The sequence below is a fragment of the Heptranchias perlo genome, chromosome 1 (genome assembly GCF_035084215.1).
Source record: "Heptranchias perlo isolate sHepPer1 chromosome 1, sHepPer1.hap1, whole genome shotgun sequence".
NCBI lineage: Eukaryota > Metazoa > Chordata > Chondrichthyes > Hexanchiformes > Hexanchidae > Heptranchias > Heptranchias perlo.
In genome coordinates, this window is record NC_090325.1 from 107635360 (window position 1) to 107662107 (window position 26748).

The 26748-nt window shown below is 48.7% G+C and overlaps 1 protein-coding gene across 2 annotated transcripts in view; it reads right to left on the minus strand.

Annotated features, from left to right (window-relative positions):
* Positions 1 to 26748, minus strand: part of LOC137324733 (uncharacterized) — a 134635-nt gene that overhangs the window by 59453 nt on the left and 48434 nt on the right. Inside the window, exons 11-13 of one of the 2 annotated variants that reach the window (XM_067989390.1) lie at positions 25654 to 25800; positions 14558 to 14665; positions 9977 to 10060 (exon numbers count right to left, since the gene is read on the minus strand). In XM_067989390.1, the coding sequence (XP_067845491.1) occupies positions 9977 to 10060; positions 14558 to 14665; positions 25654 to 25800 (339 nt within the window). The remainder of the gene's footprint in view (positions 1 to 9976; positions 10061 to 14557; positions 14666 to 25653; positions 25801 to 26748) is intronic. The other variant, XM_067989398.1, reaches the window with a different exon arrangement.

Sequence of the window (26748 nt, forward strand, 5' to 3'; positions counted from 1 at the left end):
ACAGGCTGCATGTAATGGAAAAACAAACACTGCAACATTGTCCCTTTAAAACCATGGCAGCATAGAAGGGGATGACAGGTATACTGCCTTTCCCAATCCATTGATGTATATGTAGGCTTTGTCTAGAAGTGTGCCTCATTGAATTTTGAAAGGAGATGACAGGACAGGTGAAATTCATACAATAAAGATTTATGCATACACAAGGCAGCAGCTCTACATTTGTGTAGGATTATACACGGGTGATGAACAGTTTTGTATGTGAAAGCTGAACCACATTCAAAGAATGATGACAACCACATCTGCTTCTGCTAATCTAATATTGTTTCTCATTTGTTCAAGCGTTACATATAGTAGAATTATGTGAAAGTAATACACTAAAAGGAGGTGGGGCTGTACAGGGCTTAATGTTGAGGCTAGATTAAAGCCAATTTTCTTCTACTTTGCACCCAGGGAACACTTATTTCCCAGACACAAAGCAGAGGAAAAGGGGCAGAAATCCATACCACTGGAGTTTCCCCAGAAGGTGGGCCAAGAGCTGGGACCTAGAGCACCCAAAGGCCATGCAAATGAGGCAGGAGTCGCCACATCTCCCATCTAATTTTCCTGGGTCTTCGCTTACCAGGCAGCCCAATGCAGGTTAGCCAGCAGCAAATGGGTTTTACCGCTTGTGCCTGGTCCCCTCAGATCCTCGGATAGTATCAATAGGATTAGGAGTCAGCCATTCAGCCCCTCGGGCCTGCTCCACCACTCAATTAGATCATGGCTGATCTTTTTTTTATTCATGGCATGTGGGCAGCGCTGGCAAGGCCAGCATTTATTGCCCATCCCTAATTGCCCTTGAGATCTGCACCTCAACTCTTTGCTCCATATCCCTTGATACACTTACCAAATAAAAATCTATCTATCTCAGTCTTGAAAGCTCCAATTGTCCCAGCAACCACAGTCTTTTGGGGCAGAGAATTCCAGATTTCTACTACCCTGTGTGTGAAAAAGTGCTTCTTAATTTCCATCCTAAATGGCCGAGCTCTCATTTTAAGATTATGTCCTCTCGTTCTTGATTGCCCCACCAGAGGCAACAGTTTCTCTGTATCTACACTATCAAATCGTTTTAACATTTTAAGCACCTTGATCAGATCATCCCTCAATCTTTTATATTCAAGGGAATACAAGCCAAGTTTATGCAACCTGTCCTCGTAATTTAACCCTTTTAGCCCCGGATGCAGCAAGAACATATGGAAGAAGCAAGATTTAAAGACACTATCAGTGATCAAACCTCCAAATGGGTGTCTGCCCGCCATATACAAAGGAAAAGAGGTGGGAGGCACCGATACATCACTCCTGTCTAATTTCCTTGTTTGTGTCTGCTGTGGGCATAACCCCCCGCCCCAGGAAATACCTGGACAATGCAAGGGGAGGGGGGTCGTTGGGGGAGAACTGCCTTAATACATCCTGTCCCCCTTTTTCCTCTCTCCCAGGAAATGAGTGATCTCTGAACGCAAAGCAGAGGAAAATGGCCCCGTGTGTTTCAATTATAGGTTTTTGTGATTTTAGGAACATTTCTTCAACTATCTTGTTTGCCACAAAATATATAAATTAAGATAAACTTCACTCTATCATCACCTGCAGTAAAATACTCTGACAACTGTCAGAAAGGTCCGTGAAGTTATGGGAAGATTTTCTAATCCAACTGCAATTGACCCTTTTGTGCCACAATTCTGGAGTAAAGTTAGTCACCAGCACAGTGAACTAACTCTGCCATTTTCTGCTGCCTGCTCATCTCACCATCAGGTCCAATTTAAAAGTATGTGATGGCCAGAGTTTCTGCGTCTCCCATTAGGAACCCTGTGCCGGGCCGAAGCTCTGAATAATTATTCAAATGAGCTGGCAGCAAAGATTGGAGGCAGTTAGTTCACGGAGCTGCTGGTGTACTGCCTGAAGGACCTGGCAACAGAGGCATAAGAGAACAGTACATTTAAAGGAACCTGGTGAGGAAGGACCACCCAATAACACCATGTATCTCATGGATGGCCCATGATTGTGTGTCATGAAGTGTTGCCTTTCAACCTGCCCCACATGTACTCCTCACCCATGCCAAGCCCTCGCATAACTTTACAGTTTTTTCTTTGCCTCTCATATATACTGTTACCACATGAAGGCAGATTTTCAAGATGCCGTGTACAAAAGAAAACCTGGCCATTCTCACATCTTCCAAAGCTATAATGCCCCACATTATTGTAAAACAATTTGGGTGCACGATGCCTCGTCATTTACTAACACCAAGGCCGGCATGCAGGTTGTGTACACATCTGTAATTGTGCACAAACTTCTTCAACTTCCAACCTCTGATGACTAGTTTCTGCTAGTACAAGATGTCACCTCGAAGGCATAATCCCAATGTGGGAAAGGGCCTTCCTGGTTGTAATGTATTGGTTCTGAAGAGCTTTGGAATATCCCAAAGACATGAGTAGACACTACATAAATACAAATTCTTTCTTTCCTTTTTCAAATATTGGTGGCTAAGGCACATCTTCTCTGATATGTCCAAAAAAGCTCCAGTGGAGTTTGTGAACCCACCTACTTAAGTATCAGGGGAATTGTGCAAACGTCTCAGGTACAGGCAGATTCTCCTGATTAATCCTCCTTCCCCTCTAACTCCCTGAGGGCAGGAGGAATTCTAAACTATTCTATCAACAGGGACTGTAGCAAATCCACTGACTTAGGTAAAAAGAGAAAGGGGTAGATTTTTCCCCTCGTTGTTCCCAGGAGCAACAGAAAGGAAATGAGGACAGAGACATGCTGCGTCAGGTCTCCGTCTCCACAACACTGTCTTGGGATTTTTGGAGCCTGACGTAACTGGAGATAAATGAGTTAGAACAAGTGTTCCTGACCCTCCAATCTCCCTTTCCAAATGGAGGGGCTCCCCACAAAAGCTGGGGTTTGCACTAGGACAATACATAGACTGCAGGTCTGCGGGGCTCGCCCAAAGGCACAACCAGGTACCAGGTGTGATGAACCTGTAGCCAATCCCGAGAGCAATTTTCGGGTGTGGAGCCTTCTTGGGCCCGATATTAGTGGGGAGGCATGACGGCAGAGGAGGAGCGATTGGGCGCATGGCAAACCCGCGTGAACCAAACTTTTCGTTTCCAAAGCGATCGCATGTTGATTGACAGTGGTTAACTTCCTCTCCGGTTTTCGCGCTCGGCAGCTAACCTGATTGACAGCTGGCTGCCGTCAGGAGCTGCAACGCGACGGGGGGAGGGGGGCGGGAAAGAGAGAGAGCGAGACGTCATCTGGCGCTGGACTGGAAGATGGGGTGGGGGGGGAAGAGGGGAAGATCGGCAGGGGAGGGGAGAGGGGAAGATCGGGGGCGGAGAGAGGGGAAGATCGGGGGGGGAAGAGAGGGGAAGATCTGGGGGGGAGAGAGGGGAAGATCGGGGGGGGGAGAGAGGGGAAGATCGGGGGGGGAGAGAGGGGAAGATCGGGGGGGGGAGAGAGGGGAAGATCGGGGGTGAGAGAGGGGAAGATCGGGGCAGGGAGAGAGGAAGATCGGGGGGGAGAGGGGAAGATCGAGGGGGGAAAGGGGAAGATCAGAGGGGGAAAGGGGAAGATCGGGGGGAGAGGGGAAGATCGAGGGGGAAAGGGGAAGATCGGGGGGAGAGGGGAAGATCGGGGGGGGAGGGGAAGATCGGGGGGTAGAGAGGGGAAGATCGGGGGAGAGAGAGGGGAAGATCGGGGGGGAGAGAGGGGAAGATCGTGGGGGTGAGGGGGGAAGATTGGGGGGGAAGAGAGGGGAAGAATGGGGGGAGAGAGGGGAAGATCGGGGGGGGGGAGAGAGGGGAAGATCGGGGGGGAGAGAGGGGATTAACGAGGGGAGAGAGGGGAAGATCGGGGGGGAGAGGGGAAGATCGGGGGGGAGAGGGGAAGATCGGGGGGGAGAGGGGAAGATCGGGGGGGGACAGGGGAAGATCAGGGGGGGAGAGGGGAAGATCGGGGGGGAGAGGGGAAGATCGGGGGGGGACAGGGGAAGATCAGGGGGGGAGAGGGGAAGATCGGGGGGGTAGAGGGGAAGATCGGGGGGTAGAGGGGAAGATCGGGGGGTAGAGGGGAAGATCGGGGGGTAGAGGGGAAGATCGGGGGGTAGAGGGGAAGATCGGGGGGGAACAAGGGATGATGGAGGGAGAGGGGAAGATCGGGGGGAGAGGGGAAGATCGGGGGGGAAAGGGGAAGATCGGGGGGGAAAGGGGAAGATCGGGGGGAACAAGGGATGATGGGGGGAGAGGGGAAGATCGAGGGAGAAAGGGGAAGATCGGGGGGAGAGGGGAAGATCGGGGGGGAGAGAGGGGAAGATCGGGGTAGAGAGAGGGGAAGATCGGGGGGAGAGAGGGGAAGATCGGGGGGGGAGAGAGGGGAAGATCGGGGGGAGGGGGGAAGACCGGGGGGAATAGAGGGGAAGATCGGGGGGGAGAGGGGAAGATCGGGGGGGGGGGAAAGGGGAAGATCAGAGGGGGAAAGGGGAAGATCGGGGAGGAGAGGGGAAGATCGAGGAGGAGAGAGGAAGATCGGGGAGGAGAGAGGAAGATCGGGGGGGGAGAGAGGAAGATCGGGGGGGGAGAGAGGAAGATCGGGGGGGGGGAGAGAGGAAGATCGGGGGGGGGGAGAGGAAGATCGGGGGTGAGAGAGAAGATCGGGGGGGGAAGAGAGGAAGATCGGGGGGGGAGAGAGGAAGATCGGGGGGGAGAGGGGAAGATCGGGGGGGAGAGGGGAAGATCGGGGGGGTGAGGGGAAGATCGGGGGGGAGAGGGGAAGATCGGGGGGGAGAGGGGAAGATCGGGGGGAGAGGGGAAGATTGAGGAGGAGAGAGGAAGATCGGGGAGGAGAGAGGAAGATCGGGGGGGGAGAGAGGAAGATCGGGGGGGGGGAGAGAGGAAGATCGGGGGGGGAGAGGAAGATCGGGGGTGAGAGAGAAGATCGGGGGTGAGAGAGAAGATCGGGGGTGAGAGAGAAGATCGGGGGGGAAGAGAGGAAGATCGGGGGGTGAGAGAGGAAGATCGGGGGGTAGAGGGGAAGATCGGGGGGGAGAGGGGAAGATCGGGGGGAGAGGGGAAGATCAGGGGCGGAGAGGGGAAGATCGGGTGGTAGAGGGGAAGATTGGGGGGTAGAGGGGAAGATCGGGGGGAACAAGGGATGATGGGGGGAGAGGGGAAGATCGGGGGGAAAGGGGAAGATCAGAGGGGGAAAGGGGAAGATCGGGGAGGAGAGGAGAAGATCGAGGAGGAGAGAGGAAGATCGGGGAGGAGAGAGGAAGATCGGGGGTGAGAGAGAAGATCGGGGGGGAAGAGAGGAAGATCGGGGGGGAGAGAGGAAGATCGGGGGGGACGAGAGGAAGATCGGGGGGGACGAGAGGAAGATCGGGGGGGACGAGAGGAAGATTGGGGGGTGAGAGGAAGATCGGGGGAGGAGAGAGGAAGATCGGGGGAGGAGAGAGGAAGATCGGGGGAGGAGAGAGGAAGATCGGGGGGGGGAGAGAGGAAGATCGGAGTGGGAGAGAGGAAGATCGGGGGGGGAGAGAGGAAGATGGGGGGTTAGAGAGGAAGATCAGGGGGGAGAGAGGAAGTTCGGGGGGGAGAGAGGAAGATCGTGGGGGAGAGAGGAAGATCGGGGGGAGAGAGGAAGATGGGGGGGGGGAGAGGAAGATAGGGGGGGGAGAGAGAAGATAGGGGGGGAGAGAGGAAGATAGGGGGGGAGAGGGCAAGATCGAAGGGGAGAGGGCAAGATCGGGGGAAGACATCAGGCATGAATCAGAAACAGAGGGCAAGCCGCCCAGGTAAGTTAAAAATCTTTCTAATCCCTTCATCTGTCACAGGTAAAGTGCCTCTCAATGAGATACATTTGGTTCTTTAACTGTAAAGCCGGCGGGACCTCCGGTTTCAGGTCGCCCGCACGCACAGGTGGGTCCCTGGGAAACTGAGACCGGCGGGTTGGAGCCCGAACAGGATTTGCGTGATTTTCGGAGCCTCCCCGCCCCCAACGCACCAGCATTTGCCTCCTAAAATCACCCCCCTCGTTGCTTCTCTCCAGCCAGGAGCTCCACTGAGGCTTGCAGCTCCACTCCGGCTTTCACTCCCTTGATATCTGCGCAAGGCCAGCCTAGGGGTTTCGGCCACTCTGGGAGAGCCATCAAGACATGCAAATGGCCAGAGCTAGAAATGTTGCGTGCACTCCTCCACTCACAGGTGCAACATACAAGAGGGATGTTGTGCTTGTCCGCTGCCAGAGAAGAAAATTGACCCTAAAAAGTTTTAAAGAAAAATAAAAACCTAAATTAAACTGAACTGTTAAAAAAAATGCACCGGTTGTTTTTGAAACTGGTGGGAAGTATACGGTGGTGTCCACCAGGGGTCAGTATTCAGACCACTGCTCATTTTGCTTTTTACTGGCCATAATCTTCCAAACATCCGTAGATATGGAGGTGATGTCCGAGGACTGGAGAATTGCAAATGTTACACCCTTGTTCAAAAAAGGGTGTAAAGATAAATCCAGTAACTACAGGTTAGTCAGTTTAAGCTCGGTGGTTGAGAAACGTTCAGAAACGATAATGCAGAACAGAATTAGTAGTCACTTGCACAAGTGCGGATTTATAAGGGAAAGCCAGCATGGATTTGTTAAAGGCAAATCGTGTTTAACTAACTTGATAGAGTTTTTTGATGAAGTAACAGAGAGGGTCGATGAGGGCAATGTGGTTGATGTGGTGTATATGGACTTTCAAAAAGGTATCTGATAAAGTGCCACAAGATAGGCTTATCATCAAGATTGAAGCTCATGGAATAAAAGGGGCAGTAGCAGCATGAATACAGAATTGGCTAAGTAACAGGAAACAGAGAGTAGCGGTGAACGGTTGTTTTTCGGACTGGAGGGGGGTGCACACTGATGTTCCCCAGGGATCAGTACTAGGACCACTGCTCTTCTTGATATATATTAATGACTTGGACTTGGGTGTACAGGGCACAATTTTCAAATTTGCAGATGACACAAAACTTGGAAGTGTAGTAAACAGTGAGCAGGATAGTGATAGACTTCAAGAGGATATAAACAGGCTGGTGGCATGGGCCGACACGTGGCAGATGAAATTTAACGCAGAAAAATGTGAAGTGATACACTACGGTAGGAAGAATGAGGAGAGGCAATAAAAACTAAAGGGCACAATTCTAAAAGGGGTACAGGAACAGAGAGACCTGGGGGTATATGTACACAAATCGTTGAAGGTGGCAGGGCAGGTTGAGAAAGCGGTTAAAAAAGCATACGGGATCCTGGGCTTTATAAATAGAAGCCATGATGTCAGGTGACGAAGGAGAAAGCCTCCGAAAGCTTGTGATTTTCAAATAAAACTGTTGGACTATAACCTGGTGTTGTAAGGTTCCTTACATTTATAAATAGAGGCATAGAGTACAAAAGCAAGGAAGTCATGATGAACCTTTATAAAACACTGATTCAGCCACAACTGAAGTATTGTATCCAGTTCTGGGCACTGCACTTTAGGAAAGATGTGAAGGCCTTAGAGAGGGTGCAGAAGAGATTTACTAGAATGATTCCAGGGATGAGTGTCTTTAGTTATGAGGATAGACTGGAGAAGCTGGGGTTGTTCTCCTTGGAACAGAGAAAGTTGAGAGGAGATTTGATGGAGGTATTCAAAGTCATGAAGGGTCTAGACAAAGTAGATAGAGAGAAACTATTCCCATTGGCGGAAGGGTCAAGAATCAGAGGACATAGATTTAAGGTGATTGGCAAAAGAACCAAAGGTGACATGAGGAAAAACTTTTCTACACAGCGAGTGGTCAGGATCTGGAATGCACTGCCAGAGGAGTTGGTGGAGGCAGATTCAATCATGGCTTTCAAAGGAGAACTGGATAAGTACTTGAAAGGAAAAAATCTGTAGGGCTATGGGGATAGGGCGGGGGAGTGGGACTAGCTGGATTGCTCTTAAGCCGGCATGGACTCGATGGGCCGAACGGCCTCCTTCCGTGCTGTAACCTTTCTATGATTCTATGATATTAATAACCCTGGACTTGGGTACATAGGGCATAATTTCAAAGTTTGCAGATAACACAAAGCTTGGAAATGTAAACAGGGGAGGATAGAAGCAGACTTCAGGAGGACATAGACAGACTGGTGAAATGGGCAGACACATGGCAGATGAAATTTAATGCAGAGAAGTGTGTAGTGATACATTTTGGAAGGAAAAATGAGAAGAGGCAATATAAACAAAATGGTACAATTTTAAAGCAGGTGCAGGAACAGAGAGACCTGGGGATTCACAGACACAAATCTTTGAAGGTGGCAGGACAAGTTGACAAAGCTGTTAAAATGCATACAGGAACCTTGGCTTTACAAATAGAGGCATAGAGTACAAAAGCAAGAAAGTTATGGCAAGCCTTTGTAAATCACTGGTTAAGCCTCAACTGGAGTATTGTGACCTATTCTGGGCAACACACTTCAGGAAAGATGTCAAGGCCTTGGGGAGGGTGCAGAGGAGATTTACCAGAATAGTAACAGTGATGAGGGACTTCAGTTATGTGGAGAGACTAGAGAACCAGGGATTGTTTTCCTTACAACAGAGAAGGGGGGAGATTTAATAGAGATGTTCAAAACTATGAGGAGTTTTGATTGAGTAGATAGGGAGAAACTGTTTCCACTGGCAGGAGGGTCGATAACTAGAGGACACAGATTTAAGCTATTTGGCAAAAAAGCCAGGGAGAGATGAGATAATTTTTTACACAGCAAGTTGTTATGATCTGGAATGCATTGCGTGAAAGGATGGTGGAAGCAGTTTCAACAGTAACTTTCAAATGGAAATTGGATATATACTTAAAAAGGAAAAAATTGTAGGGCTACGGGTAAAGAGCAGGGGAGTGGGAGTAATTGGATGGTTCTTTCAAAGAGCCAGCACAGGCATGATGGGCCGAATGGTTTCCTTCTGTGCTAAATATCTTTAAAAGGACAACAAAGTCACCTCTCCTGGCTGTGCACCTGCTGTTCTTCTGTACACCTTTTGATGTCATACGATTAGCACAAAAACAGGACAGGGAGGCCCCTTCTTGAATGGAGTAAAATTAAGTCCTATAATCAGTGAGAGCCTCTTGCTTGCACACTGAGACCAGTTGTAGTGCTTATTTCCTCATCCCCCAGCGCCACAAATACTTCCATGGCCAAGAACAGCTCACTCAGCCCAGAACAGGAGTTAAACTGAGAACTTGCCTGATAGCTATGATTTAGCATCACATCACATTGTGCCATTAGGAGACCCCAGAATATGGTTTTATATATATCTAAAAATCTCCCAAATTAAGTACCAATCATTTTAAATTCAGATTCTAAATAACAGTCAGATAACACTGGGCAGCCGCTCCCAGCACATTTCCAGTGCCAAACCTCAGCCCCCGATTCTCTGATCCCTGTGCCCAAAGCACGCTTGCACCATTGGTGCGCAGAATCAGAAAATTTCCCCTTCAATTCCTTTATTTCACTGCCAGTGTAAATATTCAGCAAAAGTCACAGATCTATGAACTAGATTTATTTTAATTGCATAATTTCTGGAAGTGTAAAAAACAACTACTGGCATGTTTGTTACTTACTGCTACTTAAAATTATTTAGAATCTGAACTTAAAAATGATTGGTACTTAATTAAGGAGATTTTTAGATAGATATAAAACAATATTCAGGGCTCTCCAAAAGGCTAAATGACCATGTGATGTGATGCTAAATCATAGATATCAGGCCCATAAGAGACAAATAAGTAGAGTAAGGCTCAGGGGAGGGTGATTTCACAAGTTTCGGGGCAAGGACTGTGTTAGATGGACCAAATTACCTTTTCTTGGATCATGGTTTCATATGTTCTAACATAATATCTATCTTTTATATAAAATACATACTTATATTTTGACTTAAAGTTTTGCATCCTAGACAATAAAGAAAACTTACATGCTGCATGAGAACAGATGCATGAAAAACTGGCCATAAAGTTGGTGTGCTCACATTTCTTTTAAATTCATCAGATAATGATTGCTGGGGGAGGGAAAGAAAGAGAAATAGAATTATATGCTGCAACTTACGATTTTAAGATGAAAAATGTACACGGCTACAAGTGAAAATTATGGAAATATGAGATTATATTCTTGCACTAATGCACATACGGATATTTGAGACTGAACGTGATCTTTCTCATCAACTAAAGAGTAAATTTTTCGACTTCACTTCCAGCAGCGAGCCTCACCCACTAAGAGCACATAGTAAACATTTTAAATAATGATACCAGGTGGTACCAGAGATGAGAGACTTTTAAAAGTGATCAATAAACAAACCTGGAATCCATAAATAGCCATCCATTCAGTCCCAGTCTTCTGCACTTTCCCCATACTCTTTAAAATTATTCTTTTGCATATGTTTATCCTCTTTCCTTTTAAAAGCTACTATGGATTGTGTTTCCACTACAGCCTCTGGTAGGGTGCTCCATGTCCTACCATGGAATGTAAAAAAAATTCTCCCAACCTCTCCCTCTATTTTTTGGTGGGTGATTTTAAATTTACGCCCTCCAAACTGTTGTTGCAGATTGGTCAGCAATTATAAAAACTGCCCGATTTTCATTCCAGCAACAACAACTACTTGCAATTATATAGCACCTTTAACACAGTAAAACGTCCCAAGGCGCTTCACATGAGCGTTATCAAACAAAATTCGACATCGAGCCACATAAGGAGATATTAGGACAGGTGACTAAAAGGTTGGTCAAAGAGGTAGGTTTTAAGGAGAGTCTTAAAGGAAGAGAGGTGGAGAGGGGTGGAGAGGTTTAGGGAGGGAATTCCAGAGCTTAGGGCCTAGGAAGCTGAAGGCACGGCTGGCAATGGTGGAGCGATTAAAATTGGGGATGCGCAAGAGGCAAGAATTGGAGGAGCACAGAGATCTCGGAGGCTTGTAGGGCTGGAGGAGGTTACAGAGAGAGGGAGGGGCGAGGCTATGGAGGGATTTGAAAACAAGGATGGGAATTTTAAAATTGAGATGTTCCTGGACTGGGAGCCAATGTAGGTCCGTGAGCACAGGGGTGATGGGAGAACGGGATTTGGTGCGAGTTAGGATACGGGCAGCAGAGTTTTGGATGAGCTCAAGTTTATGGAGTGTGGAAGATGGGAGGCCGGCCAGGAGAGCATTGGAATAGTCGAGTCAAGAGGTAACAAAGGCATGGATGAAAATTTCAGCAGCAGATGAGCCGAGGCAGGGTCAGAGATCGGCAATGTGACGGAGGTGGAAGTAGGTGGTCTTGGTGATGGAATGGATATGTGGTCGGAAGCTCATCTCAGGGTCAAAAAGGATGGCAAGGTTGCGAATGGTCTGGTTCAGCCTCAGACAGTGGCCAGGGAGAGGGATGGACTTGGTGACTAGGGAACAGAGTTTGCGGCGGAGGCCAAAGACAATGGCTTCGGTCTTCCCAATATTTGGTTGGAGGAAAGTTTTGCTCATCCAATACTGGATGTTGGACAAGCAGTGTGACAAATGAGGGACAGTGGAGGGATTGAGAAAGGTGGTGGTGAGGTAGAGCTGGGTGTCGTCAACATACACGTGGACTGTAACATTGTGTTTTCGGATGATTTCAATGGAAATGAAAATTGTGCAATTCTTTGACAGGCGACCAATATGTCAGTACTTTCAAACTTAGGTTTGTGCCTGGCCTGATGGTCCCACAACGATTGTCATGAAAAGAAAGAAGCACTTTTATCTTCGCCCTGTTCCTGATAGAAACACACTTCTTCCTCATTTGCAGCCAAGTATAAGGGATTAATTTAGTCGGCAACCTCCCTTCATGCAGTGAGCACCTATGCTTTTACTGGCAGATGGCCTTAAGACCCAAATATAGCCACCCTTAATTGGTGCACCTTCTGAAGCAAGACCTCCAAATTTTCAGCAGCAAAGCAAGGGGTGTTGCCCACATGTCCCGCAATACAATTGTGAACAGTTAATCCATTTTCATCTCCCCAACCCAGGAACCCTGATCATCATTCAATGACAGCTGCTGCATTGATAGGAAGAATGAGGAGAGGCAATATGAACTAAATGGTACAATTTTAAGGCGGATGCAGGAATTGAGAGACCTGGGGGCATATGTACACAAATCTTTGACGGTAGCAGGACAAGTTAAGAAGGTTGTTAAAAGATCATACAGGTTCCTTGGCTTTATAAACAGAGGCATAGAGTATAAAAGCAAGGATGTTATGCTAAATCTTTATAAATCACTGGTTAGGCTCCAGATGGAGAATTGTGTCCACTTCTGGGCACCACACTTTAAGGATGTCAAGGCCCTTAGAGAGGGTGCAGAGGAGATTTACTGGAATGGCACCAGGGGCGCGGGGCTTCAGTTCTGTGAAGAGACTGGGGGAGGTGTGGTCGTTCTCCTTAGAGCGGAGAAGGTTAAGGGGAGATTTAATAGGTGTTCAAAATCATGAAGGGTTTTGATAGAGTAAATATAGAGAAACTGTTTCCAGTGGCAGAAGGGTCAGTAATCAGACCACACATATTTACGGTAATTGGCAAAAGAAGTGGAGGCGAGATGAAGAGAAATTTTTTGAGGCAGCAAGTTGTTATGATCTGGACTGCACTGCCTGAAAGGGTGGTGGAAGTAGATTCAATAATAACTTTCAAAAGGGCTATGGAGAAGGGGCAGGAGAATGGGACTAACTGGATGGCGCAGAGGGCCGACACTGGCACAATGGGTCGAATGGCCTCCTTCTATGCTGTATCATTCTGATTTTTTGGAGGGAGTGCAGCGTAGGTTTACTCGAATGATACCCGGACTTCAAGGGTTAAGTTACGAGGAGAGATTACACAAATTGGGGTTGTATTCTCTGGAGTTTCAAAGGTTAAGGGGTGATCTGATCGAAGTTTATAAGATATTAAGGGGAACGGATAGGATGGATAGAGAGAAACTATTTCCGCTGGTTGGGGATTCTAGGAGTAGGGGGCACAGTCTAAAAATTAGAGCCAGACCTTTCAGGAGCGAGATTAGAAAACATTTCTACACACAAAGGGTGGTAGAAGTTTGGAACTCTCTTCCGCAAACGGCAATTGATACTAGCTCAATTGCTAAATTTAAATCTGAGATAGATAGCTTTTTGGCAATTTAAGGTACTAAGGGATATGGGCCAAAGGCGGTATATGGAGTTAGATCACAGATCAGCCATGATCTTATCAAATGGCGGAGCAGGCACAAGGGGCTGAATGGCCTACTCCTGTTCCTATGTTTGGAAGCCTATGTGGACAGAAGCCTTCAACATGGCACCCATGTCAGTCTCAGCTGAGATCAGCTAACTGAGCACAGATCTTGTTGAAACTGGGACCTCTTTCTGAACCACAGGGCTCAGCTATTTACTGGTAGCATTGACATCGGGCTGGTTTTTCAAAATTGCCACTGTTGACTAACGATAAAGTGGCCATTTTTTAAAAGGCTTAGCACACATTGATTAAAAAACACAACCACTGTATTTCTGGTTAAAACTGTCAACAAACAACTGCAAGCTATTATAAAAATCTGTTTGGACCAATGAAAAGCCAGCCAGGTGACCAAACCGACATCACAATAACAACAGCAACTTGCATTTATATAGCACCTTTAACGTAGTAAAAACATCCCACGGTGCTTCACAGGAGTGTTAATTAGACAAATTTGACACCGAGCCACATAAAGAGAAAGGTGACCAAAAGCTTGGTCAAAGAGGTACGTTTTAAAGAGTGACTTAAAGGAGGGGAGAGAGGTAGAGAGGCAGAGAGGTTTAGGGAGGGATTTCCAGAACTGAAGGCCGAGGTAGATGAAGACACGGTCGCCAATGGTAGAGCGATTAAAATTGGGGATGCGCAAGAGGCCAGAATAGGAAGAGCGCAGAGATCTCGGAGGGTTATAGGGCTGAAGGAAGTTACAAAGATAGTCCATGGAGGGATTTGAACACAAGGATGAGAATTTTAAAATCGAGGTGTTCCCGGACCGGGAGCCAATGTAAGTCAGCTAACACAGGAGTGATTGGTGACTAGGTTGGTGCGAGTTAGGATAGAGGCAGCAGAGTTTTGGATGAGCTCAAGTTTACGGAGGGTGGAAGATGGGAGGCCGGCCAGTAAAGCATTGGAATAGTCAAGTCTGGAGGTAACAAACGCATGGATGAGGGTTTCGGCAGCAGACGAGCCAAGGCAGGGGCGGAGACAGGCGATATTATGGAGGTGGAAGTAGACAGTCTTGGTGATAGAGAGGATATGGGGTCGGAAGCTCAGCTCAGGGTCAAATAGTACGCCGAGGTTGTGAGCAATCTGATTCAGCCTCAGACAGTGACCAGGGAGGGGTTAGAGATAACTGGTAATCTCACTGAGCCATCAATGGGGTGTACATGATCCATTTCTAAATGTAGTGCAGGTAATTTCACTATTCCATTAGTAATACAGTGTTCTTAGCAAACTAATTTAAATCCAATGCCACAAACTTAATGAGAACAATTAACCAAGATGTAAAATGATGAGCAAAATTAAAACCTGCAACCATCGCTGTAAAGCAGCGAGATCATCTTGCCTCTTTTCTGATTGTTTAGCAGTAAATCTTCCTTCATCAGCCATTTCAGGTGATAATCGCAAGGAAGAATTCTGTACAAAGAATATTAAAGCAGTCATTATTTTGAAACAACTTTTCCAATCAAATTGGTAAGAGGACAAATAATATCCTTTGATTAGTTTAGAGGGAAACAGTTTCAAAAATTCCAATTTATCTTCATTTTCAGATTGGACATATGTTTGTGTAGCAGGATCACGGGATAGATGGGTGAAATTGGTCCACACCAGTCGTGCAAAATGGGGTCAGAGTGAATCGACTGCCTGTTTTACAATGCACCGCTTTTCTTGTTCATCGACTTCAACGGTGTAAAATGGGCAGCTGATTCGCGATGAGTCTGTTTCACGCTATTGGTGTAGACCAAGTTCATCCCCTGATATCGCAGAGTTTGAGGGTTTGATACATTAAGAAAGTCATAAATTATATTTGGTTTCCAGAATCTATAAAGAATGACTGATAGGTCTCACCTCAGTAATAAGTACATACGTTAATTGGTGGAAGTAATTGGTCAGGTACTTCCTCTTGTAGTTTGTTAAAACAGCTGGTTGAATGTAGGCAGAGTTCAAGGTTCTGGTGCATATAACTAAAAACAATGCGCAGGACGTACCTGTCAGCGTTAAATAAATCATTCACAACCTTTAGAGTACTGGAGACATGTGAGGGGAATTGACTTATTCCACATTGTATGAACCTGCCCAAAGACAGCTTCCAGGGACGGAGTGAATTGGTGCTTGGGTAGGGAGACCCCCATCGGGACACAGTGCTGGCAGGGTTGTCCACACCCTTGGTGTCAACCTGCTTTTTAAAAATTCTACCAGGCTCCTGGGACACTGGAACCTACTCTGCTTTGCCAGTTTTTCATGTTTCCCTTTCAACTGCATTTCCCCCATCCTTTTAGTGATTCACACACCCTCTATGTCTCATACATGTCATTTATTTCTTTGATTTCTTTCATTATGCCTCTTATGCGAATATCACTTCTGCAATTTAACCAACTCCCATTCTCCACTTAAGCATTTTATAGGTCATTCTATTTCTTTTCCTGTATGTGTATGTGTTTTTTTCACTCCCATTTCCCCTTGTCCTGTTCCTTTTTAAATCCTGTTCATCTGTAACATCTTCCAGTTCCGACAGAGTTTCCACACTTGAAGCATTAACTTGTTTGTTCAGATGCTGCCTGACCTGCTGATTGTTTCTGGCGTTTTCTGTTGTTTCTTCAGATTTCCAGCATCTAAAGTTTTGATTTTTGTTCAGGATAGTTTCCTATTGAGAAGCAATTCAGGGAACTGGGCAAGAAGCTGGGAGGCAGTCTTAGCTTACATCTGTTATCCATCTTAGAAAACACAATTGAACTTAACATTTCCCCGACATTCAGCTGTGTTTGTTGTCCTGTGGTTTATCATCACCAAATATAAATCAATGATTTCCCGATTAATACTATACAACATGGGGGTGAATTTCCATGGGGGTTCTCCCATCCATCCAACATAACTTTATTTATGCCGTTTTTTTTAAGGCTCTTCCGCCAATGTTACGGCAGACGAGCAGGAGAACCCTCGCAGAAATTCAACAATTGTTTTTAATAAAAGGGGAAGCATGCTGTTGCCAATGGATGGTTGGAGAAAGGGAACCCAAACCGGACAGAGTTTAGTGCAGAGAAATATGAGGTGATTCATTTTGGGATGAAGAATAAGAGGAATTATACATTAAATAGTAAAAAAAAAATTAAATGAGTAGGAGAACAGAGAGAGTTAGGGGTTCAGATGCACAAATCTTTAAAAATGGGACTACAAGTTGATAAAGCTGTAAAGAGAAGAGTAAATGAGGTTTTGATTTTATAAATAAGGTCACAGAGTACAAAAACAAAAAGATAATGATAGCTTACACACAAGGGGCTCGAATTTAGCAGGCCTGCGGGTTCCCAGCGGGTGGTCCTCCGGGAGCGTCGAAAACGCGGACGGGTAATTGTGTGCGTCCCCCACGCGATCGCGGGATAATTGGACCCATTAAGGCCTGCTTCCGGGTTCTGCGCTCCCCAGCTGCGAGCCGGCCGGCTGCGCATGCGCAGTACCGTCGACGCGATGTAGGAGCTCCAGTTAAAGGGGCAGTCTCCCAAAGCCCCTCCTGCTGCAAGCAAGAGGTCTGGGAGAATGGCTCAACCAAGGGGAAAGGCTGCGCCCCGTTTTTCAGATCTGGCACTGCAGCTGATGCTGGAGGGCGTGAGGAGGAGGAGGGAAACACTCTTCCCTGAGGATGGGCGCAAGTTCCCTGCCGCCGCAACCAGGAAGGCATGGGCAGAGGTGGCGGCGGAGGTGAGCAGCAGGGGCAACACCCCAAGGACTTGGGAGCAGTGCCGCAAGCGCTTCAATGACCTGACTAGGTCTGGCAAGGTGAGTACACCAACGCACCCTCCCACATCCCGTCCCCACCATCACGCCAAGCAGATCACAACCCCCTCCTGCACAGCCACCACTGCGCTCCATCAGCAATCATCACAGCCACTCATTCACCATCCTCGCCGTGCACGCAAGTACCCACCGTCCCTGACCCCACCCGAACACTACCACACACCCCAATCCCCATGCAATGGGATGGGCACGTGGCCCACACTTCCTCCCATCCGTTCCGCGCCACGCTCAACCCAACCACACCGATGCTCGATGCGTCTCACGATGCAAGACGCACCCACTCACACATCTGTGTTTTGCCTTCACAGGAGAAGAGGAGCAAGAACAACCGCGAAAGGGCACGCACCGGAGGTGGGCCGCCGCAAGTGGTGGAGCTCACCGACGCAGAGGTGGAGGCGCTCGACCTCGCCCGCACGCGACATTGCCTGTCGGTGGCCGATGGCGAGTGTGTCGCTGCCGAAACGGCCGGTAAGGGAAAGCTGACACTCAACACCCATGATCGCGCGTGACCGTATCATCACCTGCCATCAGGCGCACTGTCAAGTTGGTCCACATGCCTCAAAGTGCCCTCTGTTCTCTTGCAGGTGCGTCTTTGGATCAAGCGAGCATGGAGGGCGATTCCTCAGAGGACATGGCGGTCTCTGAGGGTGCATCGTCACATCAGAGCCAACCATCCACCAGCGCAGAGACACGCACCTCGGTGGGTCCCCCTCGCCAACTAGTTGGGGTAGCACTTGGTGAGTCACTGCGCACGAGTGAGCATGAGCAGACCCTGGTGGCAGGGGCAGCCGCGGAGGGTCCGCGACGGAGGGAGCACTCATCTCCAGGCTCTGCTCAGCCGGACCCAGATGCTGAACCCAGGGGGCCACCAGAGAAAAGGAGAGTCGTCGAGGGCCACCAGCTAATTGCTGAGGTGCTGGCAGAGGTGCCGCGCGCATTGTCCACAATAGCGCAGGCGATGGAGGAGTCCACCTCCTGCATGTGGGCATTGGTGGCGCAGGCACAGGAGGGTACCGGCGACACAGTGTCGCGGGTAGGTGCGGGACTGTCTGCGGTGGAGGACAGGCTGGCCTCCCTCGAGCGTCACGCACAGCTCCACTTCGAGTCCTTGCAGGCCCTCACAACGTCGGTACGGATTCAGGGTGAGCAACATTCCGACGCCACCAACAGGCTGAGGGATACACTAGGGGTGGCCTTGCAAGGCCTCACACATGCCATCCAAACTGCCGTCCAGCAGGGTGGAAGGGGTGATGTGGGCCGAGGCCAAGAGAGGGATGATGGTGACCGGGGACATGGAAGCGGGGACGCCTCTCAAGGCGTCCCCACGTCCCACCCGTCGCCCACCTCTCAACCACCACCCGCAATGGTGCCTCCTCTCCAGGTGGCCGAGTCTGCCCCTGCCCCGGTGCAGGAGGAGCAGTCTGTGGAGGTGCCCTCACGGGCACCGAAACCCAGGGGCCGTCCGCCAAAAGCATCTACCCGGTCAAGGCAAGAAGACGAGCAACCTGCCACTACCTCTGCTGGAGCCACAGGGGTAGCACCACGTAGGGGTTCCCGGAGAAGAATTCCAAAGGCCTTATAATCACAAAGGGAATACACCAGGGTGTTTATTATTTTGTACTTTGTTTCTTAAATGATGTCACATTCCACATATTAAATAGTCTATTCTCACCACTCCTGCCACCTCTCGTCCATTCTTCCGCGGCTTGTGCAGTAGTTGCGTTCCGTGGAGGCCATCATGACGGCAAACACCTGCTGCCACCCATTGGGCACACTGCTGTGGGTGCAGGATTACTGGCAGCACTCTTCAGTGGAGGGGGCTGGTATGGCCGCTCGCATGTGCAGGTGAGGAGATGCGAGCGCCTCGCAGTGTCTGACTCTAGGAGAACCGTTGACGTATGAGTGCGTCCCTGGCCCGGCGACCATCCCGGTGAGTCGCGGCTCGGCGCATGGGTCGTCCAACATCCTCGGGCGCGTCCTCCTCCTCCGCCTCCTCCGCCTCCGCCTCCTCCTCCTCCTCCTCGCCCTCGCCTTCCTCAATGTGGGTGGCGGGTGTGGATGGGGCCTCCTCCAGCGGCACCCCTCTCTGTTGGGCCATGTTGTGCAGGGCACAGCAGACAACTATGATTCGTCCCACTCTGAATGGTGTGTATTGGAGCGCTCCCCCAGAACGATCAAGGCACCTGAAGCGCATCTTGAGAAGCCCTATGGTCTGCTCAATTGTAGACCTGGTAGCAGTGTGGCTGTCATTGTACCGACGCTCCGGCTCGGTGATGGGGTTCCTCAGAGGTGTCATGAGCCACGTGTGGAGGGGATACCCCTTGTCGCCGAGGAGCCAGCCGTTGCCGGCGTTGGGTGCCTGCAGGATGGGCGGGACGGCGGACTCCCTGAGGACGAAGGCATCGTGGCAGCTGCCGGGGTATCTGGCGCACACGTGTAGGAATCTCTGGCGGTGGTCACAGATGAGCTGGGCGTTCATGGAGTGATACCCCTTCCTGTTGATGAACAGCCCTGGCTCATGCGGAGGTGCCCGTATTGCGATGTGGGTGCAGTCGATTACACCCTGCACCCGTGGGAAGCCGGCCATGGCATGGAATCCAACCGCCCTCTCCATCTGGCTGCGCTCGTCCATGGCGAAGTTGATGTAGTGGGAGGCCCTGCGGAACAACCCATCGGTGACCTGCCTTATGCACTTGTGTGCAGAGGACTGACAGACCCCGGTGATGTCCCCGGTGGCACCCTGGAAGGAACCGGATGCGAAGAAGTTGAGGGCAGTGGTGACTTTGACGGCGACAGGTAAGAAGATGCTGCTTGGTCCATCAGGGAGCAGCTCGTCGTTAAGGAGGCTGCAGATGTCGGCGACTACCTGGCGATTGACTCTGAGCCTCCGTATGCACTGCTCCTCGGAGAGGTCCATGAAGCTGAGCCTCGCTCTGTACACCCTGTGCGGAGGGTAGTGCCTCCTGCGACGCATCTCTCTCTGCGGTTGCCCTCCCTCCTGCTGTGCAGGTGGGTGTGCCGCAGCACCGTGTTGGGGGGCCCCACCTCTCCGAGGCGGACGGCGTGGACTGCGAGGCTGCTGGGGCTGGTCATCCTGTTCGTCCTCCGACGATGTCAACGCACCACCCATCTGGCAGGTGTTGGTGTGAGGGGTTGTGCAGGGTAGGTGGGTGGGTCCTCGGACTGGGGCTGCGGTTTCGTGTCGGTCTGTCCTCTGGCTTGGCGGGGGTTGGTGGAGGGCAGGGGTTGCCCTATGTGACGCGGTGGCCTCCTGCGTGGGTGAGGGCGCTCCCCCGTGGAGCGCACCTTGGCACCTGGCACAGGCTGCTGGCTGCAACACGCCTGGTTTGAAGGGTCCTGTTTCCCCCAGTGTGGGAAACTGACTGCTTTGACCGTAAAATCCCACACTTCCTCTTTTGACAGCTGCTTCAGCTCATTAACTGACCACAACGAGCAAGTTAAGTGATCTCAAGTGGAACCCCGCTGGCTTTAATTGCCTGCGGGATTCCCACCAGCGGGGCTTGCGCGCGCAGCCCCGCACGTCAGCGCGGTACCCGGAAGTGGCCGGGATTTCGTCCGAATCCGGTCACGTGATCGGAGATCGGGATTTTCGGGGGCCCCCCGCTGGAAACCCGCAGGTAACCCGACCCTAAAATCGAGCCCAAGGTCTATAGATCCCTCGACTTGTTCTATCTCCCTTTTTAAATAGAGAAAATAACATAACATAAAAGGGAATAGTCCTCTGGCACTATTCCCTTTTCTAATGAATTTTTATATCTATGTAATAGAGCCTCTGCTATCTCTTCCCTAGCTTCTTTTAATATGTGCGTTTGCAATCCACCCAGACATGGGGTTTTATCCTCTCTAACTTTGTTTAGTTTATCAATTATCTCCCCCCTTTCTACCTTAAATGTCTTTATATTTTTTTTGATCTCTTCTTCTAATGTCATGCCCACCATGTTAGCCTCGCTGGTAAATACTGAGACAAAGGGCTCGATTTTAGCACCCGCGGTCGGGTGCGTTCCTGGTGGAGGGGGGCTCCGAAAAACGGGGATTCCCAGGGCGCGTCGGGAGCCCGACTCCAACCCGCCCCATTTCTGGGTTCCCCACTGAAGCACTGACATGTACGCGCAGCCCCCACATGTGGGACTCCTGCAGGCAATTAAAGTCGGCGGGGTGCCACTTAAGGTATTTATCTCTGTATTTCAGGTCGTTTAGAGACCTGATAAATGTGATATTTTCGGAGGGTTGGGATTTTGCAAACAACTGGGACTGTTTCCCATACTGGGGGAAACACTCCCAGCTCAAATGGACATGTTGCAGCCATCAGCCTGTGGCAACTGCAAAGGTCCAATTGACAGGTGTAGGGGGGGTGGGGGGGTGCGGGAGACCGTAGCTGCAGTCATGACCTCATCAGAGAGGGGGAACTGCATCACCAGCCTCGCCGGCCAAGCCGTCTACCTCTGACACGTGGAGTTCCACAACACAGTGCTGTGACACATCCACCTGCACAGCAGGAGGGAGGGCAACCGTAGAGAGAGATGCGTCGCAGAGGGCACTACACTCGCCACAGGGTCCACAGACCGAGGCTCAGCTTCCTGGACCTCTCTGAGCAGCAGTGCACACGGAGGCTCAGAGTCACTTGACATGTAGTCGTGGACATCTGCAGCCTCCTTCGTGCCGAGCTGCTCCCGCCTGGCCCGAGCACCATCTTCTTACCTGTCGCTGTCAGAGTCACCACTGCCCTCAACAACTTCTCCTCCGCATCCTTCCAGGGTGCCACCGGGGACATCGCCGACGTCTGCACAAAAGAGCCCTGCAAATACACCTACACCCACTCTGCAGTGACACAATGGGTGGCATCAGTTGTGGGTCTTCATTGTGATCCTTAGGAAAGGGCATTATTGCACAAACCAGACAAGATTCGCAAAGACGTGACAGCAGTGGTGCCAATATAATACGTGATGTGAGTTGCTCAGAAATTACATATAAGTAAAAACCATGACAAACCCTCAAACACCCTTGTGCATCCCCTTCATGCTCACGACACGTTTGCCTTACGCTGCCTACTGCACATATGTGATGCATGCCCTCGTGGCTGCAGCACTGGTAGTGGCAGGTTGAGTGAGGCTGACTGTGAAAGAGATGCATGAGAGGGTGAGTATGAGATAGAGCCATGAGATTGTATGAGGATTGGGTTGAGTGGTAGTGGCGGGATGAGTACTGGCGAGGTGAGTAAGTGCAGGTAAGATGAGGATGAGCTTTGAGTGGGTGTGAGGGGTGATGTGACAGAGTAGTGTTGGCAGTGCAGAAGGAGATGTGGGGTGGGGGCGGTGATGTGGCAGACGGAGTGTAGGGGAATGAGTAAGTGTACTCACTTTGGCTGACCTACGTAGGTCATTGCAGCTCCTCCTGCACTGTATGCAGGTGTGCGATATGTTGGTGGTGCAGGTGACCTCCTCTGCCACCTCGAGCCAGGCCTTCTTGGTGGCAGAGGCAGGCCGCTTCCTCCCGCCCGCCGGGGGGAAGATCTCTATCCTCCCCCTCCTCCTCACCCCATCTAGTATGAGCTGGAATGAGGCATCATTAAACCTGGGAGCAGCCTTCCCCCTGGGCTGCTCCATGCTGTAATTTTTCCTATTTCTTGCAGCATCAGTCAGTGGAGGACTGCCCCTTTAAATAGGGCTCCTCCAGCTGACAGACCTTACTGCGCATGCGCAGTCCGCCCGCCGTGCAGATCAGCAGCGGGGAACCCGGAACAACAGGTAAGTGGATCCAATCAGCCTGCGATTGACTTCTTTCTGAACTTCTTCGTATTCCCCTTTGTCATCCTCTCCTTTATTGTCTATGTACTTAGAGTTTGCCGTTTTCTTTAGTTTCAATTTTACTCATCTCTTTATTCATCCATGATGTTTCATTATTGGCTAATTTGGTTTTGTTTTTAAAGGAATATATTTTTCCTGAACTCTATCGATCACCATTTTAAATATTTCCCCACTTTTGTTCTGTCTCTTTTTCAACATTTTTTTCAAGTTTAACTTCCCTACTTCCATTTCCATCCCATAAAAATTAGCTTTTTGCCAATCTATTACTTTGATCTTTGTCTTACTGATGTCTTTATCAATCATTTTTTAAACCTTACTTTGTTATCATCGCTATTGCCTAGATGTTCCCCAATGCTTACTTCTCTTACCTGCTCCAGTTCATTTCCCATTACTAGATCCAGCAGTGATTCCTCTCTTGTTGGGCTTCTCACATCCTGGCTAAGAAAGGAGTCCATTCCCCTTTCTCTTTCTTGCCAGTTCATTTCGGGGTAATTGAAATCTCCCATGATTACTATTCAATGTTTTTTTACTCATTTCATAGAAATGCCTACATATTTCATCCTCCACTTCCCTTCCACCATTAGGTGGTTTGTAGACTATACCTATTAATGTGATCAATCCCTTCTTATCCTTTGTCTCAAACCATATGGATTCTGTTACTATCTCAATATTACTTAAGATATTTTTTCTATTGCCTTTATGTTGTCTCTAATTAGGACATTTTCCCCAACGCCCGCCCCACCTTCCTTCCCTATCCTTTGTAAATACATTATATCCTACAATATTTAATTGCCAGTCCTGTTCATTATGTAACCATGTTTCAGTTATCCTTACTACTCGCTACGAATTATTGCCTCCAGTTCCCCCATTTCTGATGCTCTGCACATTGCTGTACAGGCAATTTAATTTGTTTTTAATAATTGTCCCCCTTGTGTTATTTTTCACAGTCATTTTGTATTTATGCTCTTTAACTGTATTTGTTCCCTGACCATTCATGTTATCCTGATTCCTTACCTTGGTCTGACCTTTACTCTCATCTCCTATTTCTTTTATCTTCAGACTTATGTTATTTTCACCAAATCCCTCCCCCTCACTTACTAGTTTAAAGTCTTATCCACAGCCCTCTTTATCCTTTCCACTAAGACACTGTTCGCAGCCCGGATCAGGTGGAGCCCGGCCCAACAGTAAAGCTCCTTCCTGTCCCAGTCCTGGTGCCAGTGTCCCATGAAATGGAACCCCTCCTTCCCACAGCAGTTTTTCACTACGGGTAATATTCCCAAGATTATCACCTGTGAGGTCCTGATTTTTCATTTAGTTCCTAACTTCTGATATTCTCTTAGCAGTACCTCCTCCCTTTTCTTCCCTATGTCATTGGTCCCAACAATGACTACGACAACTGGATCTTCCCCCTCCCTTTCCAAGTTCCTCTCCAGTTGCTCTGAGATATTCTTTACCCTTGCACCAGGTAGGCAACACACACTCCTGGACTCTCGGTCGCGACTGCAGAAGATGCTATCTATCCCCCTAATTATCAAATCCCCTATGATTACAACCCTTCTATTCTGCTCCTTCCCCTCCTTGGAATGCCTCCTGCTCCACAGTGTCATGGTTAGCATTCTGGCTTATAATGCAGAGAGCAGGAGATGCCACATGATGCATACAAGGCTACTGATGTGCGACTCTTAAAGGAATTGTGTATCTTCCAATTTTCCTCCTTTGAACAATGAACTAATCGGTATATATTTTTTTATTCGTTCATGGGATGTGGGCGTTGCTGGCGAGGCCAGCATTTATTGCCCATCCCTAATTGCCCTTGAGAAGGTGGTGGTGAGCCGCCTTCTTGAACCGCTGCAGTCCGTGTGGTGAAGGTTCTCCCACAGTGCTGTTAGGTAGGGAGTTCCAGGATTTTGACCCAGTGACGATGAAGGAACGGCGATATATTTCCAAGTCGGGATGGTGTGTGACTTGGAGGGGAACATACAGGTGGTGTTGTTCCCATGTGCCTGCTGCTCTTGTCCTTCTAGGTGGTAGAGGTCGCAGGTTTGGGAGGTGCTGTCGAAGAAGCCTTGGCGAGTTGCTGCAGTGCATCCTATGGATGGTACACACTGCAGCCATGGTGCGCTGGTGGTGAAGGGAGTGAATGTTTAGGGTGGTGGATGGGGTGCTAATCAAGCGGGCTGCTTTGTCCTGGATGGTGTCGAGCTTCTTGAGTGTTGTTGGAGCTGCACTCATCCAGGCAAGTGGAGAGTATTCCATCACACTGACCTGTGCCTTGTAAATGGTGGAAAGGCTTTGGGGAGTCACTCGCCGCAGAATACCCAGCCTCTGACATGCTCTTGCAGCCATAGTATTTATATGGCTGGTCCAGTTAAGTTTCTGGTCAATGGTGACCCCCAGGATGTTGATGGTGGGGGATTCAGCGATGGTAATGTGGAAGATAATTGAATGAGAAAAATTTTGTCTATAGTGCAGGGACAATTTTCCAACTTTGTGCCGGTGACAAGAGCTTCGGCCTCCAGAAGTGCAAGTTGGAAATTTGGCCGTGTGCTGCATGTGATTTCCTGACAACTAATTTAAATGGTTGGAATTTAATTGTTTTGAAAATCAATGCCTGAATTTTTGATGTGCACTTACAGTGAGGGAGTCTCCCTGGCAGAAACACAGCTGAGAAACTACTACTTTGAAACCTGAAATGTGCACCTTTTACCACTACAGCTTTTTTATCAAAAGCATGAATTACACATATAAATTAATTAATATACCAAGTAATATACTAAAAACAATAAATACCTTTTCCGGGTATGCAACAAGAAATAGCTTTTGTTCTTCCAGATTGTTCACACATTTTTGCAGAAACCCATTGCGAATCAGGAATTCTTTAACTCCCCCTTCACTTATTTTGAAAGAGTACTCCGAAATGTACAATGTTGAATTAACCTGAGAATAAAAATAAAAAGTACTAAATCTGTAATATGTGCTTATTCAGAGAGTATATAATGGAAAATTACTTAAAGGTGCATTTTCAGTGAAATTAACCAACTTTATCCCTTCTACCACAACTCCAGAAAGACATTTAAATTGAGGTGTCAAAGTGACAAGCTTTGGTTGTTGATGCCCATCAGGAAGGAGGAGGAGGGATGCTTGGAGAAGGAGGAAGGGCACTGCATATGTAGCAAGATTGAGATTGTGTTGGAATTAGAGTTATAAACAAATTGTATTGTGTTCTATATTTTTAAAATGCATTTTTAAATTGGAACTACTTGATACTAATTGTGTACACACAATGTTTCAATCCAAACTGAATGTTGCTGATAATCCTGTGGAAAAAAAGGAAGGAGGGAGAAAATGAATAAAACAGCCAACATCTGGCAAAAATGTTTTGGGATTTTTTTCAACAGTTCCTTAAAAAAGAAACGGGTTTTGTGGGAGCTCCAAACAACAGCTAACTAGGAACTTAGCAAGTTGACCAAGTTGGGATCAGCGATGAAGTGAAATGCTTTTGTGATGAATCCTTCCATCTGGGACTAGTTTTCAGTGGAAAAAGTAACACACTAAAGCTCACGCAGCAATGAATTAACCTGGTTATCCATTGCCAGATCTGGTTCAACCACATCAATCAGCAACACTCCATCTCTACGGACAATTCTTCCGATTATTGCTGGAATATTCCAAAACTAAAAAAACCCCAAACTCCTTTTCTCCCTCACAACCTGCCTCCACAGACCTCCTTCCATTCTCACCTCTAACACTAAATATGAGGAGCTCATAGACTTCTTTGTCTCCCAAATGAAGGCCATCCGCTCGGTTGCCTCTCCTCCTGCTCTCTTCCTCCCCTGCCCCTTGCTCCCCAGCCTTCCTCTCAACTCAGTTCCACTATCCCTTCAC